At 39.3% G+C, this 18,134-nt stretch overlaps 1 protein-coding gene across 1 annotated transcript in view; it reads right to left on the bottom strand.

Annotated features, from left to right (window-relative positions):
- The window catches only part of vcanb (versican b), a 28,180-nt gene that overhangs the window by 5,048 nt on the left and 4,998 nt on the right, over positions 1 to 18,134 (bottom strand). The window contains exons 4-11 of the mRNA XM_079600600.1: positions 14,815 to 14,989; positions 14,597 to 14,724; positions 13,193 to 13,486; positions 9,178 to 9,912; positions 5,515 to 7,527; positions 5,208 to 5,321; positions 4,995 to 5,108; positions 347 to 505 (exon numbers count right to left, since the gene is read on the bottom strand). Coding sequence (XP_079456726.1) covers positions 347 to 505; positions 4,995 to 5,108; positions 5,208 to 5,321; positions 5,515 to 7,527; positions 9,178 to 9,912; positions 13,193 to 13,486; positions 14,597 to 14,724; positions 14,815 to 14,989 — 3,732 coding nt within the window. The remainder of the gene's footprint in view (positions 1 to 346; positions 506 to 4,994; positions 5,109 to 5,207; positions 5,322 to 5,514; positions 7,528 to 9,177; positions 9,913 to 13,192; positions 13,487 to 14,596; positions 14,725 to 14,814; positions 14,990 to 18,134) is intronic.

Raw genomic sequence — 18,134 nt, forward strand, 5'->3', positions numbered from 1 at the left:
GTTGTGTTCATTTGTGGAGATTGTCATGATGAACAAAACTTGTAAGAATCATAAACTTTTGTTGGTTCCAGAGCTTATTTTCTGCAATAATCCAAAAGCCAATGGAAAAATCCTATTGTTTTTTTTGTCGAGGGAACCACTGCAGTGTAAAGCGAATTTCTGCGTTGGCCTACAAAAATACATAATCATCACTGCAGCTCACTATATACAAAACTAAAAGAGTTAGGAAGTAAAAGAGTTAAGGGTTTGTTCAAGCCCTCTGCAACTATCAAGGCAACACGGATGTCTGCTTTGGCAAATACCTTTCATAAATTCAATAGTACACAGATCATGAAAAATAACTCACGGTTTACAAAGAGCTGCTCCTCGTGGGACAGGACGCTGGTGAGGTGACCGCCCTGCAGACGACACTCTCTTTCCGCTGCTTCCCACGTCCGTCGGTGTGTGAAGTATTTATAGCAGTGGCTCTGAAACTTGTGCCAGCCAAAGTCACAAACCTCTGTATCTGAAAGTTTGAACAACAGACATTTAATCATGAGAGACAGAGGAAAAGAAACCTAAAAATGAGTAAAACAGACAATACATATTGGATGGCTTCCATAATATCATCCATGCACCCCTATTCAAATTGCAAATGCTTTTGTAATTCATTATGCAGCTACAGCAAGCCTCATAGTGCCCATAGTTTATCAAAGAAAAGACGTCTCATGATAGCCATTTTCTTTAGCATTAGCCATGAACAAGCCTGTCTTTCAGATCATGTCTGGTTATGGTGCAGAATGGACGCACAGAACTGCATCTGTTTTGAGTACTATCGTCAACTGGGTTATCCTAGTGCAAAGCACTTTTTATTCTATGCCATACAATGGAGATCGTCAACATTTTACTTGGACTGAAATCCCCTGATGACCGCAGCGCTCAGTGTGAAAGCTAAATGCAAACAATGACATCTAATGAGGCTGGAAAGAAAACTAGTAAATGAGGCCAAGTAAATCATCTCAGACGCACGGCCCATAGTGTGGTTTTCTTTAACTGATTACACGCCGTTACAAGCTCACTTCATCCTTTGCCTTAAATGTCCAAACTGCTGTCATAGCATAGTGCATGTACTGTATATTAGAAAAGATTATATAATTGCTACAATAATATACAAATCTCAAATTTACTTGAGAATGTATATTGTCCCTCCAGTTTCAGTTGTGGATTTTTAATTGCCTACTTATTTCGGGAGACCTACAGTAGAACAAATACAGACAATGCATCAAATTAGGACAAATACGGTAACCACCAGTCAGTAACTAGAAACTGACTGTTGCATGCAACTTTGGCTCTTTGGGGGCTTTCACACCAGAGAAACATTTTCATAGTTCCTAGAACTATAGGCGGAAGTACCCGGATTTTGCCGTGTTCGCACCGCAGGAACTAGGAACAAATTTAGTTCTAGAACTTCTTTTGGAGGAACTAATTTAGCTCTTTCTGCAGAGTAGGGTCTAAACCAGCACTATAAGAACTACCAGTGACATTAGTGTATGCTGATTGGCCGAACGCATGCGAAACACCCGCCATTTAAAAAAAAAAGATGTGTAACGCAGATTATAGCCTATATTTTACTCCAGAAACTAACTCTATAAACATGGAAAACAGTGGGCCTCTTAACGTTTACTCGAAGGAGAAAATCCAATGCAACTTTGAGGGGAACAAGCCGCACCATTCTGCTCAGCAACAGTGGACATCAACCACATGGCATATACTGTCTATGTATAACAGTTCTATTTAATAGACAGATCATAAGCTAATGAACACAGAGAATGCGAGCACTGTGTGCTAAGGCTCTGGCGGTCTCAGCGACGTCAGAATAAAGGTCTGCCGCGCCGTCAAAATAAAAGTAACAACAACAAGCGTGCCTTACATCATTTCAGAGTACGAAAATGTTCCTAAGGGAACCATTAGTTCTCGGGGTGCCTAGTTCCTAGAACTAAGTTCCCAGAACTACCCAGTGCGAAAGCCTCATTTATCAGAAAAAAATTGAGAGCATTTGTACTTTTTCTTGGCTAGGCATCTTGGTCACGACGAGGACTCTTTTTTCCCCCAAAGTTGTCAAATGCTATTTAAAGTTTTGGCTAAAATATTGCATTTATCGCAATATCACAAAGTTTAATGCAGCAGCTATGAATTAATTGTTTTCATCTGTCAACAAATGTCCAAATTCAGCTTCACTGATTAAACAGAACTGTATTAAAAAAAGTTTATTTTTTTACATTGCATGGAACGCAACAGTTCTGCTTTTTGCGATCTCCCCTGATCTTTAGCTAAAAAGCCTGAGAAAACAGATGTCTTCAGAGGTGATGTGTTTGCATGGAGAAGATTAGCTCTGCTGACTAATGGCAGCAATATTTTGTATGAAGCTGGAACCAATCCATTGGGGGACCAACGCCCAATATGACCGCCAAGCCTGTGCAAGTGAGAGCGTAAATGTCAAGTCCTGAAAAGGTTAATAGCTCTCTTCAAAGTTAAGACATGCTCTCATTCACAAGTCGACTGATTATTTTCATAGTGTAAAGCTAAAGGAATAGCCCTACACAAGACTTAGGGGGGTGTTTGAGGGTTTCTATACTGTGGCTTGTCCCCAACATAACTCAAGGGGTCTCCATGAGCCTCTTGGACAAACAGATTCATTAACTGATTCCAGCTGCTTTCGCAGTACAGACCCATATGCCAATTACAATCGCCTTGCTGGAATCCTAAGGGGTCTCACCTTTAAGTGAGGGAACAGCAAAGAAGGGCCAAGAAACCCTTGTCCCAACCCTGCTTCATGTCATCGGAGGAGAATGGCTTGACTTCATCATCCTCGAACATTAAACACTGTCCACAGCCACGTTAAATAGAGATTCAATATTTTCTTTTTTTCTACGAGTTGTTTGTCATAGTGAAAACCACAACAGACACTCCAAAAGGGATGTTCTCATATTTGAAGTGCTTCACTGAACATTTCGATGGGTAATGGGAACTAAAAAGGCTCTCACTGCACGCCAACAAGACACTCTTTGTAAGTCCAAGTGATTTGTACCACTACTTAATACATTTTATCTTCCGTTCATGCATATCAAAGCCTAACCCCTTATCAGAACAATGCCAAACCAATGGCCAGAATAAATTATCAGCATGTCAGCAGATTTAGCACCTACAGATAAAATGCTTTGTTACCCCTTCAAGCCTCATGTGATGGTTTAGAGACAACATGTCATGAAGACCTGGTATCACACACAATAAGGCTCTAACATTAGTTAAATCAATGACAAAAAGGAAGAATAAACAATGGAAAATAATTTGAAAGCATCTTTTAAACTTGGCTATAGTTCATTTCTACATACAGTATAATTTGATTCACACTTCACCGACAGATGCTGATGAACGCGGGCAATCACCAGATTACAATATGTCACTTAGACATTCCACAACTTTACAAACACCGATTCAACAATCTGCGAAAACAAGTACCGACCAATGACAACAGAAGCAGACACTGATCCGACAATAGCAGATGAACATGTGAAATGGCCTTAAAATATTATGTATGGCTTCAGTGCAGCAGATCTAAGTCAGTCTTTTGCTATTGCCATAGCAAACACTGTTAATAATATTGGTAAAGAAATTAAATAATTAAAGGATTAAAAGGGATTTAAGGGAATAAAGAAGAAATAAGAACAGTAAAATAAGTTCTAGGTCTAATTATAGCCAATATAGTTGTGAAGTAATCATTCTTATTTGAAAATATGCACTTGTTTGTATGTCTAATATGTAAAAAAAAAAGTTCTTGTTTCGTCACACTCATGAAGGACATTTAAATGATTGCATATTATTAATTAAAAATGACAAAATTACATTAAAAAAGTTGTGTAGTTTGCATCACTGTATGTTACTGTATGTCACTTTTTTACTGTAAAAACTAAAAGCGTCACATTGGAACCCACACTCGTCTTCAGTGAACATTAAGCCCCGCCTTCTTTGATCTGATTGGCGTTGACATTTACGAGTGCTGCTAGACCGCTGAGACTGACCGGCCTAACAATAAACAGAGCAGTGCGTAATGGAGAGCAGCATTAAATATCAAATATTGGGGGGGATAATTTAATTTGGCCATTTCCAGTTATTGGGTGGGACTTGTCCCCCTCAATGCCTATGGTGATTACACCTTGCGCTGAAAGATGCAACATTATGAAGTTCAGTTCGTTGCAAACGTCATTTCATGCAGACTTTAATTAGTTTCCGAAGCCTTCTAAAAGTCACAGCCTAAGCTTGGGACCTACCAAGTCATCCTTTTGTGGTGGACAAGTATGACGAGGCGACCAAAGGAAAATGCACTCATCATTTACGTAGCCAGCCACTCTAATGTGCCTGGGACCATGCCAAGTAAGGCAGTTGGCTCAGAAAAGGCTCAGCGAATTACTCATTTGTGAGAAGTGCGGTGGCTGTAAAGGACAGGCAGTACTGTCGCTGACTGGCTGACCTTTTCTCTGAGCCCTTTTGTTGGCACAAATCTGCTTTCATCCCTCTGGACACCATACCGCAGACCCTCTGGAGGATCAGGCCTGCCAGATGTGATGAACTGTGTGGTTTGGTTTACCCATTGCTTACAGTTTGGACTGACCACCATATTCAATTCGCTTCAGTGGAATTATTAAACAGACACTATTCACTATTTAGAAAATAGCCCCATAAATCATAACATATTCCATTCACCAGCTCCTACAAATATAAAACTAGTTATAGAAATATTTCACTTATTGGAAACCTAGCTGGCACTCTTCATGTGTAATCATCATGTTTCAGGAATAAACCATAACATATACATTAGGCATTGTGTGTTGACATGAAAATTATGTGATAGAATCGCATAGCAACTTAGCATGCCAAAGATACAGTCCACATTTAGTTGCAAAAAACACAAAAAATAAAAACAATTAAAACAATTGTATAGCATCATGTTTTCATACCTTGCTCACAGTGGGCTCCTGAATAGCTGGGCAGACAGACACAACTGAAAAAGTTTAACCCATCAATGCATGTAGCTCCATTGCGACAAGGGTTCGACTGGCATTCATCAATGTCTACAAGAATTAGGATATAAAAATATATTACTTTTCTTACTGAAACTCTAAAAAATGTATTAAAAGTGAATAAAACTGAACAAATTAAAGGGTTCAAACCATTTTCACAATGTTCCCCACTGAATCCAGGCATGCAGACACAAATGTTTCCTTTTCCATTAGAATAGCATGTTCCACCATTTGCACACACACTTACAGAGCAAAGTGTGAGACCTGAAATAACAAGTACACATCTATTAGTGGATGGACATATCCACTATGGACAAATGAACGACAAAGCAATTAAAGTAATTCCATTAGTTGTAAACCCCAAGATAGGAATTTAGGAAATTACATATTCACCACTATACAAGTAAGCAAGATAATTTATGAGTTACAAAAGAATATATATTATGTGAAATTGTACCTTGCAAATCCAGCATATCATGGCTCTCAACAGTGTAGCTGGATTCCATCAAGACCTCTGGTTTTCTTGTGGTGAACTCTTCCCTGGATGGGGGTTGTCCTTCAACAATTAAGGGACCTGCCAGATCTTCATAATCTGTGGCTTCGGTAGAGGTGAGAATGTCTTCTGTAGCAGAAGTAGTGCCTCTATCCGAGACCTGAACTGGCTCTTGCTCATTTAATTCTGTAGCAACACTGGTGGAGGGATGACTGGAAACTAGAGTAGATGAAGTGAGAGGCTTCTCCGTTGAGAATCCAGGTGGAGAATGTGATATTTCTTGTGTTGTCTCCTCTGAAGTCTCAGGTGTCTGCACTGAGGTGGGTGTGTCTTCTGAAGATGCTTTTTGGATGAAAACTTGATTTCTAAGATTTTCTTGGGAGGAAGACATTACTGCTCTAAGACCATCAGTGGGCAGAATGGTGGTCTCTGAACTTTGGGTTGTGAATTTTGCTTGAGTTTGGACACTGGTAAAACTCAATGGTGTTGTGTCTTCTGCAGAACCTTGATTTCCAAGATTTTCTTGGGAGGAAGACATTACTGCTCTAAGACCATCAGTGGGCAGAATGGTGGTCTCTGAACTTTGGGTTGTGCATTTTGTTTTAGTTTGGACACTGGTAAAACTCAATGGTGTTGTGTCTTCTGCAGAACCTTGATTTCCAAGATTTTCTGTGGAGGAAGACATTACTGCTCTAAGACCATCAGTGGGCACAATAGTGGTCTCTGAACTTTGGGTTGTGAATTTTGTTTGAGTTTGGACTCTAGTAAAACTCAATGGTGTTGTGTCTTCTGCAGAACCTTCAAATACTTTAGTATTTGAAGTACTAATTTCTTCAGTTTGTTGAATGAGAAGTGATGAAGCAATAGTTGTAGTGAAAGGTTGATTTGAGAATGCTTCAGTTGGTTGATCACCAGAGCTGATGTCCTCAGAGATGTTGAAGATGTTAACACCTTTTTCAATCTCAGGGACCAACAAGGGACTCTCAGTTGTACTTCTGTTTTGGTCTTTCTCAGAATGTTTAATATAAGCAGTGCTTTCCTCTGAGATTGCCCTTGTTTGAAAAGTTGAGACCACCTGAATCATAGGCTCTGTACTGGACAAAGCCAAACTAGCAGGTTGTCTTTGCTCTTTGGGATGAGTACTTGTTAAGGAACTTATAGAGCTGAGAGAAGAAACAGTGAAAGATGGAGATAAAGTTGAATGGTTTGGTTCTTCTGCTGAATATATATCTTGTCCCGAGGCTTCTTCTTCAGTGGAGGTGGAGCCCTCAAAATCTTCTGTTTCTGGCTTCATTTCTTTTTCTACAGTTCTGGATTCTGGAGTTGTAACAAATGGTCCTTTGGTGGAGCAATCCACCCCAAATGTCTGTGTAGTCTTCTCTGTTTCAGCTATTTCAGTCTCATCAGTAGCTACCATATCCGGGTCATTAGATGCTGTTGTTGGCAGTGTGTCATCTGCAGAACCTTCCAATGGTGTAAATTCCTCTTCATCATCTGTTGGGCGCATCCCAGAACCTTCTTCGAACTTCGGCATGCTAAATGATATGGCTTGTGAGGTCATCTCCTGGCTTGGAGACTTAGTTGCAAACTTGGGAAACTCTGTCGTGGTTATATCTCCCGAGGTCTTTGTTGTGAAATGGGGCTCAATTGGGGTTCTCGTTGTTGAGCCAGATTCATTTGTCTCAGTGGAAGAAATTATGCCTTCAGGCTCCATCATCAGTATTTCTATCTCATCATCAGGGATGGTTTCTTCTGCTGGTGGGATAGCAGTGTCAAACTGGTCTCCTCTGGCCTCCTGAGTTTGGTCAGTGTCTGGTTTCAGAGTCAACTCGTGCTTTCCGTTAATGAAACTCAGTTCTGGGGTGATGGCAACAGGAGCTGAGGGATATATTTCCAAGTCTCCACTGCCCAAAGGTGGCTCATTTTCACCAATCAGGGCTTGAGTTTTCTGCCCGAGGAATAATAGAACATCATCAACTGCAAAAAAAAAAAAAAAACATTACACAAGGACTTTCTAAGAGAGTTAGTTTATAGTTGATAGTGATTTAGCCAACAGCTTTTTTCAGCTTTTAAGTGAATTGACGTGAAGGCCAAAGTATGGCAACTCATTCTCGGAATTTATCCTCTGCATTTAACCCATCCAAGTTAGTGCACACGCATAAGGAGCAGTTAGTAGTGAACACACACACATACCCAGAGCAGTGGGCAGCCATTCACTGCGGCGCCTGGGGAGCAATTAGAGGTTAGATGCCTTGCTCAAGGGCACCTCAGTATTTTCCTGTCGATATTGAGTCCAATGCTCTAACCATTATGCCGCAACCGCCCCCTAGATCATCTATGATGATCATCTAAGATGATCTACAGTAAAGCCTGCTTCCATATTCAGTTTCAACTTTAACTTTCAAAAGTTGCCAAGTTACTTTACAGACATCTTAGAAACTGGCACTGCATATACATTCCACTTAAAGGCTAGAGTCTCACTTGAGGCAAATAAAATGCTCAAGCCAATTATGATTTTGGCTGTCAAGATATGACTTATTATTGTTCTTACATAAGTATGTCTACTTAAATACAGTAGAGTGAATTGCTTATTATAAATTTCATTCAGAGATATGTCCCTGTGAGACTCTAAAGTCACTATATTGCAAAATCACAAGGCCCCTTTCTTGTTCAAAACTAAACAAAGTGATTCCAGCTACTGTTACATTACACATTAAACTGGGTGAAATATAGCCAGATATTTTACTTCATCCTGAAAGGCCTCAATAACATACATAACAAAATATACTTTTCCTGTGATGGACATACCAGCAGCCATACATGGTAACCTGATCTGTAGACTGGACAAGGTAAGGGAAAGTAATTAGCTTGCGGTGATTACTTTACTGATTGATGTTTTTAGGGGGCTTTGCCATTTAACCCAAGAGGCATTTGTCTGTGGCTTTGAGAGCTACTCTTTCTCACACTCAACACCTTTGTCTCTCTCTGGTGTTTTACTAGAGTAGATGCCCCTTTAACAGTCTCAAATAGAATAAATAGTTTGACTGATTAATGTCGACCCACAGGACCTACAAGACAGGAACACTGGCTACAGTTCATTTACAGATGTTTATCAACTTCATCACTCTTTCCAGCAACACTGGAAGTCAAATAAGGTCATGGGAAGGCATGGAAGAACCGTTTCCCTTTCCCCCATTTACGCATGTAGGCAGCACCCCTGTTTTAGCTTTACTTGTGGATGAGGTAAAGATTTAACACAAACCAACTACTAAAGCAACTGCATAAAATCAAAGGGTCGAGTCCAGATGTTGTTTGCGAGACAGCAGTAGGCGTCGCGACAGAGCCAAATGTGTCCTCTCTCTAGCCAAGATCTACATTCATTTTGCATCTCAATGTTTCCTAAACCCAGTCACTCATTTACAACATGCTGCTTTGGACTAGCAACAATCACAGAAAAACACTGCTGCACCAATTTATGAAAGGACAAGCAAAATTGGTTCATGTGAACGAGAAGTCAATGTATTCAATGACCATTCTTTTTCTGGTAAAATTAGATCAAATAGGATTTTTTTTTATGCATGGACGAAATTTTATAAAGAGTCGTCTAAAAACTTCCATCCGACCTACCTGACTGATTGTGGCCACTAATGTTGATTATAATCATATTGATGTCATTCTTGGATTCATTTTGCTGGCTGTGCACAACCTCTGCACTTAAATGCGGGGTTATCATGGAGGACTCAGCAACGGCCGAACCTTCTTCTGTTGTGTTTGCAGTGGTTTCGTTCTCTTTGTATACAATTTTTGGCTTGTCTGAGTCTCCTTGGAAGGTCGTAACAAACACATGCGAAGTAGGAATCACACTCTCGCGAGTATCCGTGTCACCACTGATGCTATCCTCAGTACCACTGTATTCCCCATGCGGAGTATCCAACACACGGTGGCTGCTCCCTGCGGTGGGCTGACCGGGCAGCTGGATAGAGAAAAAGGAATCTGAATAATAGGGCTTTTCAGTTGAGGTGGGGACTGAGTATGTATTTGCACCAGGGGGTTCCACTTGCACCAAGGAGCTGTCCTTTTCTTCATAGTCATTAAATGTGGTTGGGGTTGCCATATCTGAAATTGTCTCGGCTTCAGTTGGTACAAAAACTGTGGCTTTAGCAGAAGGATATGCTTCAGGAGTGGCTCTTTCACGTGGAGCCATACTTGTAGAAAACATGGATGGTGGTTCTTCTGTGGTGTCGTGGGCTGGTGTAGAAGACATTGCTTTAAGGGAAGAGACTTGAATGCTTTCCGAGATAATTGGAGATGTTGCGGGTACAGCTGTGGGTACAGTCGTGGGTACAGTCGTGGGATCCCATCCTGAGAACAAAACAGAGAGAAGAGGAAAGATGTCATTTTGACAAAGCATTTTGAAAATACCTTTAAAGGTGAAGTGTGTCATTTTGGTGCCCCCTATAATGGCACCAAATTGAATTACAAAAAGAATGGCTTGTTTCAAAACCATTTTTCCAAACACTTGCCCATCTTCCATTGTTTAGCTAGTCCGCCCATATTCACGCCATTTATTGACAACAGCTGACAACTAAGACTGCCCAAACAAACAGAGAAATGTTGAAAGTGCCACAGTGTCAACCAACGAATGGATTTTAACACTGACCAAGTATGCACAATCACTGTCAAGATATTTTTCTAAAAACAGCAGAATCATCTAAGCATGAAAGGATTTGTTGGCTGGTGAAGAGTTATTTTGGGAAAATGACTTGCTATGACAGGGTAGAACTTGACAGTTTATATTTATTTTGAAATTCTAGTTTCCTTTCCAGAATGTTTTTGGCTAGGTTGCATATTGCCTAACCACTTATTTAGACTCTGACTAGTAGGTAAATAGTCTTGAATAACTACAGTTGGAATGCTTTATAATATAAGTGCCAAAGTGGTTTCGTTTCTCACAATAGATTCATCAAACCGTACCACTGCTCTCTACGTGCATGCTAACTCTGACACACTTTCACAGACCTATATAAAAAAGTAAATGTGGCCAAGTTTACTAGACTATAATGTTCTCTCCAGTCTGTTCATACATATATAACTGTGTTCTCATGACATGTTGGCAGGCCTCCAAAGTTTTTTTTTACTCAGACTGTAAAAATGTTCATGCTTAGCAAGAGGTTTAAACAGCGAGGCAAACCCATTCATGACAACATGTGTTGCAGTCGCCCATCTGGCTGTATACAGGGGAATACAGACGGGGTCCAAAAGTCTGAAAGTACTAGTGAAAATGACTCTATTTTCCTAAATTTAAAAATATACATATATTTCAGATTGTCTTAGTAATATGTAATGTGTCTCCTTTTGCTTTAATCACAGCAGCATATGAGCACGAACAAAACCCAACAATCCATGTTATCCAGCGTGATTTGAGAATGTGAAATCGTGTGACATTGAAGACATTGAGGAATAAGTCACAGGAGTAAATTACATTTGAATATATTAAAATAGAAAGCAGTTATTTGAAATAACTGTTTTTACTGTTTTTTTACTGTATATTATTGATCAAATCAAGCATTGGTGAGCATAAGTATTTCAAAACAAAAAAATCTTACAATTTCAATATGTTGAACTCTGCAAAATTAGACATTTAGTTGTGACTTAGGACTTTAAGACAGCACAACTTATTGAACACATATCTATCCCATAATTTGCAAATGTATATGACGCCTACACTGATTTATATTTATTGCATGTTCACAGAGGCATTTCACTAACAATGTGTTCTGACTTATGAGACAAAACACTTGTTTTCAATAACCACCAATTGTTCTTCTTTCAGCATTTACTGCGTTTGATAATTTATGTTGTTTTGAGTCTGATTTTATATCGGCAGCATAATGCTGAAGTTATGCAGTGTTGTGTATGGACAAAGGCCCACACCCAACTCTCCTACTTCAGTCTCTTCATCTGTCAGTCTTCATCTTAAGCCTACACACACGTCACAACCAGGCCAGACTGAATATAAAATACCACACTTATGAAAAACTGATTCTAAAACATAAGCAGATAACAACATGAGGGGGAGTAAATGATAGAAGGATTTTTGGGTGAAGCCACCTACTTTTGCTCATGACAAGGCTACGACAGTACGATATCTCACTGCTTCGTTGTCTCAGTCTCAGTGTGTGGACACACAGACAGCTGTTCGACGTTAGGGACGTGTCCTCTTTTCTGTGCAGCGCCTCTGATGTAAAACATCAGGCATCTTTTTGCTTTATAAAACAGCAGTGATCTTGAAACAGCACAGGAGGAAGCCACATCCCCCCACTAGCGCTTGTTTATATATTATAGTGGGGCGCTCTTGCCCTCCACGCTCTTTCCCGGCCTACCCAGAGTCCTTTTGTTTGTTTTGCGGTACTCTGCGGTAGAAGCCCATTTAAGAGAAGTGCTTCAAGACCGGGTACATGAAACAAACCACAGCTAAAAGGAAAGCCACACAATCCCAGGAGGTAGGGGGTGAAAAGTAGATACCCGATGTAAAATTGGATTAAATGCATGTTAAGCTCTGATTTTGTGTGGCCTGTTTCCATTTTTCCCTCTCAAGTGACGACTGAGGTTGTACAGACAGAGAGTTTAAACAACCCCCAGCAGGACAGTTACAGGGTTCAAAGGTCAGAGTCATTCTGGGCAGCGGAACTGACCTGAAAACAGGTCAGTTAGTTTACTGTTTTAAGGCACATATTTGAGCTAGGGTTAGGAGGACAGACGTTTAACAGATGAAATGTGAGGCCGCCCTGGAGAGAACAAATTATTCTGAGAGAGAGAGAGAGAGAGAGAGAGAGAGAGAGAGAGAGAGAGAGAGAGAGAGAGAGAGAGAGAGAGAGGTCGGCTCGGAGTCACAGCTGTTATGATATCACAGCAAAACAGACGCCTCCCTATCAAAACAATAGTTGTGTCGTGTGTGTGTGTATGTGTACTGTATATGTACAGACTTTACAGAGTGCTGGACTCAATACAAGATATTGACCAAATATTTCCATGAAGAAGTGCATACATTTTTGGTCAAGATCTTGTATTAATGTGTGAAAATGATTCTTCATGCTCCTCCCAATCATTCGTTCACAGTTTGAGCCTGACGAACATTGATATTGTCATCCTGGAATATGGCCATGAAGTGTCTCATACATGGTTGTTTTAGAAATTAAAAGCTACATACTCCACCAATTAACAGTTAGAAGAACTGTTGCCAAACATATAACACACTAGAAGCATAATAATCACTGAAATCATGATTTATAACTTTTTTTTGGACCGGCAGTGTATTTGTTGCATAATGGTCCTAAAAAGAGGCTTATTTTTATTTATGAAAACATCATTTAAAAACATTACACCCGATATAAATGACATTTTCATAAAGAAAAACATGCATTTTTTTTCCTATATTTTATATTACTGGAATTTATTATTACCGTATTTAAAATAAATATAATATTAAGATAATTGTTTGTTTAATGTTGATGATATTTTGTTAGCATGTAAAGCATTTTGGTCAACGTGTTTATTAAAAAAAATTGCAATATTAAATAAATGTAAATGAGTTATTTCTTGTAAATGTAATTGAGTTATTGAGCCTTTCATGAAGACCTACCTTTGAAACAGAACGCTCCCAGCTTCTCGCTCGGTAAAGGAAACCCCGTCTGGTTGCGGTAGCGGTACATAGTCCTCACACCGAGCTGTCCTTTGCCGCACTGAGTTCTGGGCACCGAGATGGGGTAGCGGGCGCTGCCGTCGGACAGCCAGCCGAAGTCGCAGCGGTCCAAGCCGTCTCTCCAGGCTGCATGCAGGTGACCTGGAGATGCTAAAACTGAGTCCTGTCTTTCACACGCCGCCCTGGCCTCATCCAGAGTCATCTTAACATCCGCAGCAGAGAACACCACTTCACCTGAGGAGACACACACAATGACACATTCACCTTATACATATTACACAGCCTCTGTTTCAAAGCCGCTTAAGCTGCCAACTGTATCTAGACAGCATTATAGGCATCATAGACATACAGCCAACACAAATGCTAACCCAAATACAGCGAAATTAAGACCAATTTGGCCAAAATCTAAGGCACCACTGGATGTTCTTAAAGCAATAGTTCACCCATAAATGAAAATTATCCCATAATTCGTAGGTGTATATGACTTCAAAAACTCGGACACTATTCCATGTCATTGAAAAGCTATTATTTAATATAACTCCAATTGTGTTCAGCTGAAAGAAGAAAGTAATTTATACCTACGAATTATGGGATAATAAAATTATTTTTGGGTGAACTGTTCCTTTAACAAATAAAGCAACCCTACAATGCACTGCTACGGAATGGAAATCTAACTTAAGTAAATTAAATTACATTAAATATTTGGACCATTAAGATTTTGTCCCTACAAATTGAGACATTTTCTCTCTAAATTCTAATTACTGCAATGGAAATAAAAATTCCATTTACTTTTTTATTTTTATTTAAAGAAAAAAAGATTAAATAGTGATATTATTTACATAAAATAATACAAGAATCTGTACATGGTAATATTTGTTATATTTGTATTGTTTGGGCTAACATGTTTCCATAATTTACCAAGCAAGTTTTGGGGGTTTCTTAGTATTTTTTCTTTTGCAAGAGAATATTGAAGTAAATTAAAGATGTGATGTTTTGCTTTCATTACCATTAAAGCCGCACATGGATATTGTATTTGTATCTATTTCCATTGATTGAAAAAAAAAAAAATGTAAACAAAAACTAAAATGTAATATTTGTGGATCATTAGGAGTTTTTTTTTTTCAAAATGAAATTTTTTATCCAATCTGACATTTTCCCTTCAACTTCTCATTACTGCAATGAAGAACAAAACATTTAGGTGTTACTAGCGTTGCCATAGAAACAAGTAATTTCTGAGTTTGAGCATCTGAACAGCACTGAGCAGAATCTCCATACTGTCATCGCATAATTACAGTAATTCCGACAAGACGTAAAACGCAGCATGAGTCTGACTTCTAAACTTACCCTGAAGTTTTCCTACGTAGCAGTACACATCATACATTTCGGAGGAATTTCTGAGTCCGTATGTTCTGACTCCTGGCTTTAGTATCATATCGCCATGGCAACCTTCCCGTGGCTTTGTTATCGGGTATCTGTGGAGAACAACCCCAGATGTGGTCGTTGCATCAGCAATATTCAAACGTAGATAACATGATTTCAAAGTGTGGAGCTAAAGAAGTCACCTGACGGTTTGGTCTGCCAGCCATCCGGCGTCGCACTGGTCGAACCCGTCCTCCCAGGCGGAATAAAGCTGCTCAGCGGTGGCGATGGTTGCATCCACATCAGTGCAGGCCTGCTGGGCGTGCTCCAAATCTAAACTGTAGCGACTGCTGTTGGCCCGGTAATGAAACACAACACCTATGAACCAAAAGCAAGAACAAAACTTACATGATCAAATTGAATAGCAATATTGTTTTATGTGATACACTAATATATTTGTGTAGTGTATCCATGACAAGAACACCATCTAAACTAGTAGAGCTGCATGATTCGGCATACATTGAGAAACACAATTTCTTTTGTTTCAAACAAAGATTGTGATTCTACCACGATTCTGAACGGACAACTAAACAAAGTAACATTTAACTTACTAGAGGTTCTGATGAAATGTTAATTGTTACAGTTTATTTTAAAGTGTTTCATTAATTTGAATGAATTTTAATTTTTAAATCGTGTTGAATGAATGATTCAATGACTCACTCATAAATACTTCACTTGTTTTATTACTCGATGAATCGTAATTTTTTAACTAATCTCCTGAATGAATGATTCAATGTGAAATACATTTTTTAACAGTCACTTGCCGTCACCTAGTGGCATAACAATGTAATCGATGCAATCATTATTTGAAGCGACAAGTTTAATAGTTTTGATCACTTCCTAAGACATCAGTGTGTATATCCGAACTATAAACTTTTACCCCAGTTCTTCTGTGATAATTTGAACATTTGGGACATGGATATTATGAAACTGTGTGGTTGAAAAGACTGTTTGTGTGGCCGTTTCATACCTACACGCCTGGGAAAACCCAGACCACTCTCAGTTGTAACTGAGTTAGGGTCTGGCAAAGCTCCATAGACAATTCATTTCCACAGGGGCGTCACCAACCGACGTCGCTCAAATGGCTCTGGGCGCAATTGGATAGATCTAAAACCAATCAGAGCGACGGAGAAACATCTGAGACTCTCAGCAATTCTCTGTTTGTGTTTTTCAGGAAGATGTAGCAATGGCTTCTGACGACTTTTTCCGTTTTTGTAAATGACAATTTTAAATCGCTTGAAACAGACGCGATAGCTGATTCGAACGAGTGATGTTCCACGGCGGCATCCATCTTTGTAATGTACAAAATCTGCGTCACCGTCTCTGCTCTGTCGTCATTGTGAAAGCCCGCCCCAACGTTTCTGATTGGTGCCGCGATTTCGACGGATTGGAAATGGGTTTCAATGGGCTCTTTGCCAGACCCACTTGCAGAGCAAATCTAAATTTGCCGGAAGTGGTCTGGGTTTTCCCAGGCTATACCTACACATGACAACTGCTCTCTCTGTATCAGCGCCAACGCAGATCTGAATATTCTGCTGTGATTTTGTCAAAGGGTTTAATAGATAGGCAAATTTTTGTCATTTAGGAATAAGATCGTGTGGGTGTTTGAATTGAGATCACGATCTTTTAGCGATTAATCGTGCAGCTCTATACACTACTATTCAAAAGTTTGAGGTCAGTACGTTTTTCTTTCAAATTTCGAACAGTAGTGTATTTAAAAAAAAAAAATTAATTTCTTTCCAGTCACATGGTCATATGGTCAGTGTTATGCATATTTGACTTCAATCTAACAACAAAAGTGATCAAATGGGCTGCTTTTCTGAGAAATATCTAGATTCGAAGAGGGCCGCCTTTGTACCGAACCCTGGAGGTCTCAGCCACAACAACAAGCAGTTGTCTGGCAAAAATCAAGAATCCTTTTATTGTTCAGCTATTTAGGAACCTGCCGTGTCAAATACTGAACATGATCTGAATAGTAATCACAGCATTACACAGCATCAAAAGCGTCCATATCACCATCACGCACTATTTTTGCTGTACAGTATCCCATACGTTCTGAACAGTGCATGATGCAACACAATGACTAAAGACGTACTGTATATGAATGTGTAAAAATTGAATTTGCCCAACAGCTAAAACATGCAAATAAAATTAAATAAAAAACACTTAAGGGCCGGTTACACCAAGAACGATAACTATAATGATAACAATATTGGCATCCATGCCCAACACACAATATCTTTCTGTTCGTTATAAGCATGCACTGCAGTTTTGTCGTCTGCCGCTCGAGCTCTTTAAAGCAGGATGGATTCTGATTGGCTGTCAATGTTTTTATCGTTCATCAGCAGAAAAAAGTTTCTATTTTTCCAAAAGGGTTCCAAACTGTCCAACAACTAAAAAAAATATAAAGTAAAAATAAAATAAAACAGTAAAAAGGAATAAAAATAATAATAATATATATATATATATATATATATAGAGACTTTTTATCCTTAATCACAGGGATTTGTTCACCATTTTTCACTTAGACTTAGAAAGTGAATGAATTTATAGATTCAACTTTTCCAAAAGAGGGTTTTACTGTCCAAATTGTCTAACAGCTATGGTATGCAAATTAATAAATAAATAAATAAAATAATACTTTTGGTTCCTAAATCACTGGTATTTGTTCCCTAGACAAACCACACAATTTGAGTCTAGCACAAACATGCTTTGTTTAATACTTCAGCGCATATAAGCAAAAACTAAGTGATATTGCTTTAGCAAACACTACTAATCAGGCTCCCAGAACAGGCCATGCGGTCAGACTCTGTAATTTGTCCTTATATGGGCTTTTCTAGTCTTTTTTGGGTACATTAGCAAAACTGCTGAGCAGGCCAGGTTCTGAATGCGCTTTCCTCAGAAGGATGGCAGTGTTGGCTTTTTTTGGGCAAGCGCTACCTTTGAGTGGCAATCAGCGCTGCGCGGGCCTCAACGAGGGCATTGAGTGTATTTGGCAGGAAGACACACAGCTCTCTACGGGCCTGCAAACACTCCAATACCACCGTCTCACCTGAGCCAGATGTGCTCATGTTTTACTGCACACAACTGGGCATCGTAATGCGGTAAACAAATAAAGTCTTGTTTGTCACCTAAGAAAATCTTTAGCATGGCTTCTTTCACGTCTTCTGTTAAAGGAATGCTCTAGGTTCAATACAAGTTAGGTTATTGCATGTATAATGTTTAAAGGGATAGTTCACCCAAAAATGAAAATTCTGTCATTAATTACTCACCCTTACGTCATTCCAAAGACTTTCGATCATCATCGGAACACAAAGTAAATTTTCATTTTTGGGTGAACTATCCCTTTAATTGTTGGATATACAGTGTATATTCTCACTTTAAAAGAGTAGAGCATGGCTCTAGCAATGCCAAGGTCATGGGTTTGATTCCCAGGGAATGAATGAACTGATTAAATAAGTAA

Source organism: Phoxinus phoxinus, assembly GCF_949152265.1.
Source record: "Phoxinus phoxinus genome assembly, chromosome: 23".
Lineage (NCBI taxonomy): Eukaryota > Metazoa > Chordata > Actinopteri > Cypriniformes > Leuciscidae > Phoxinus > Phoxinus phoxinus.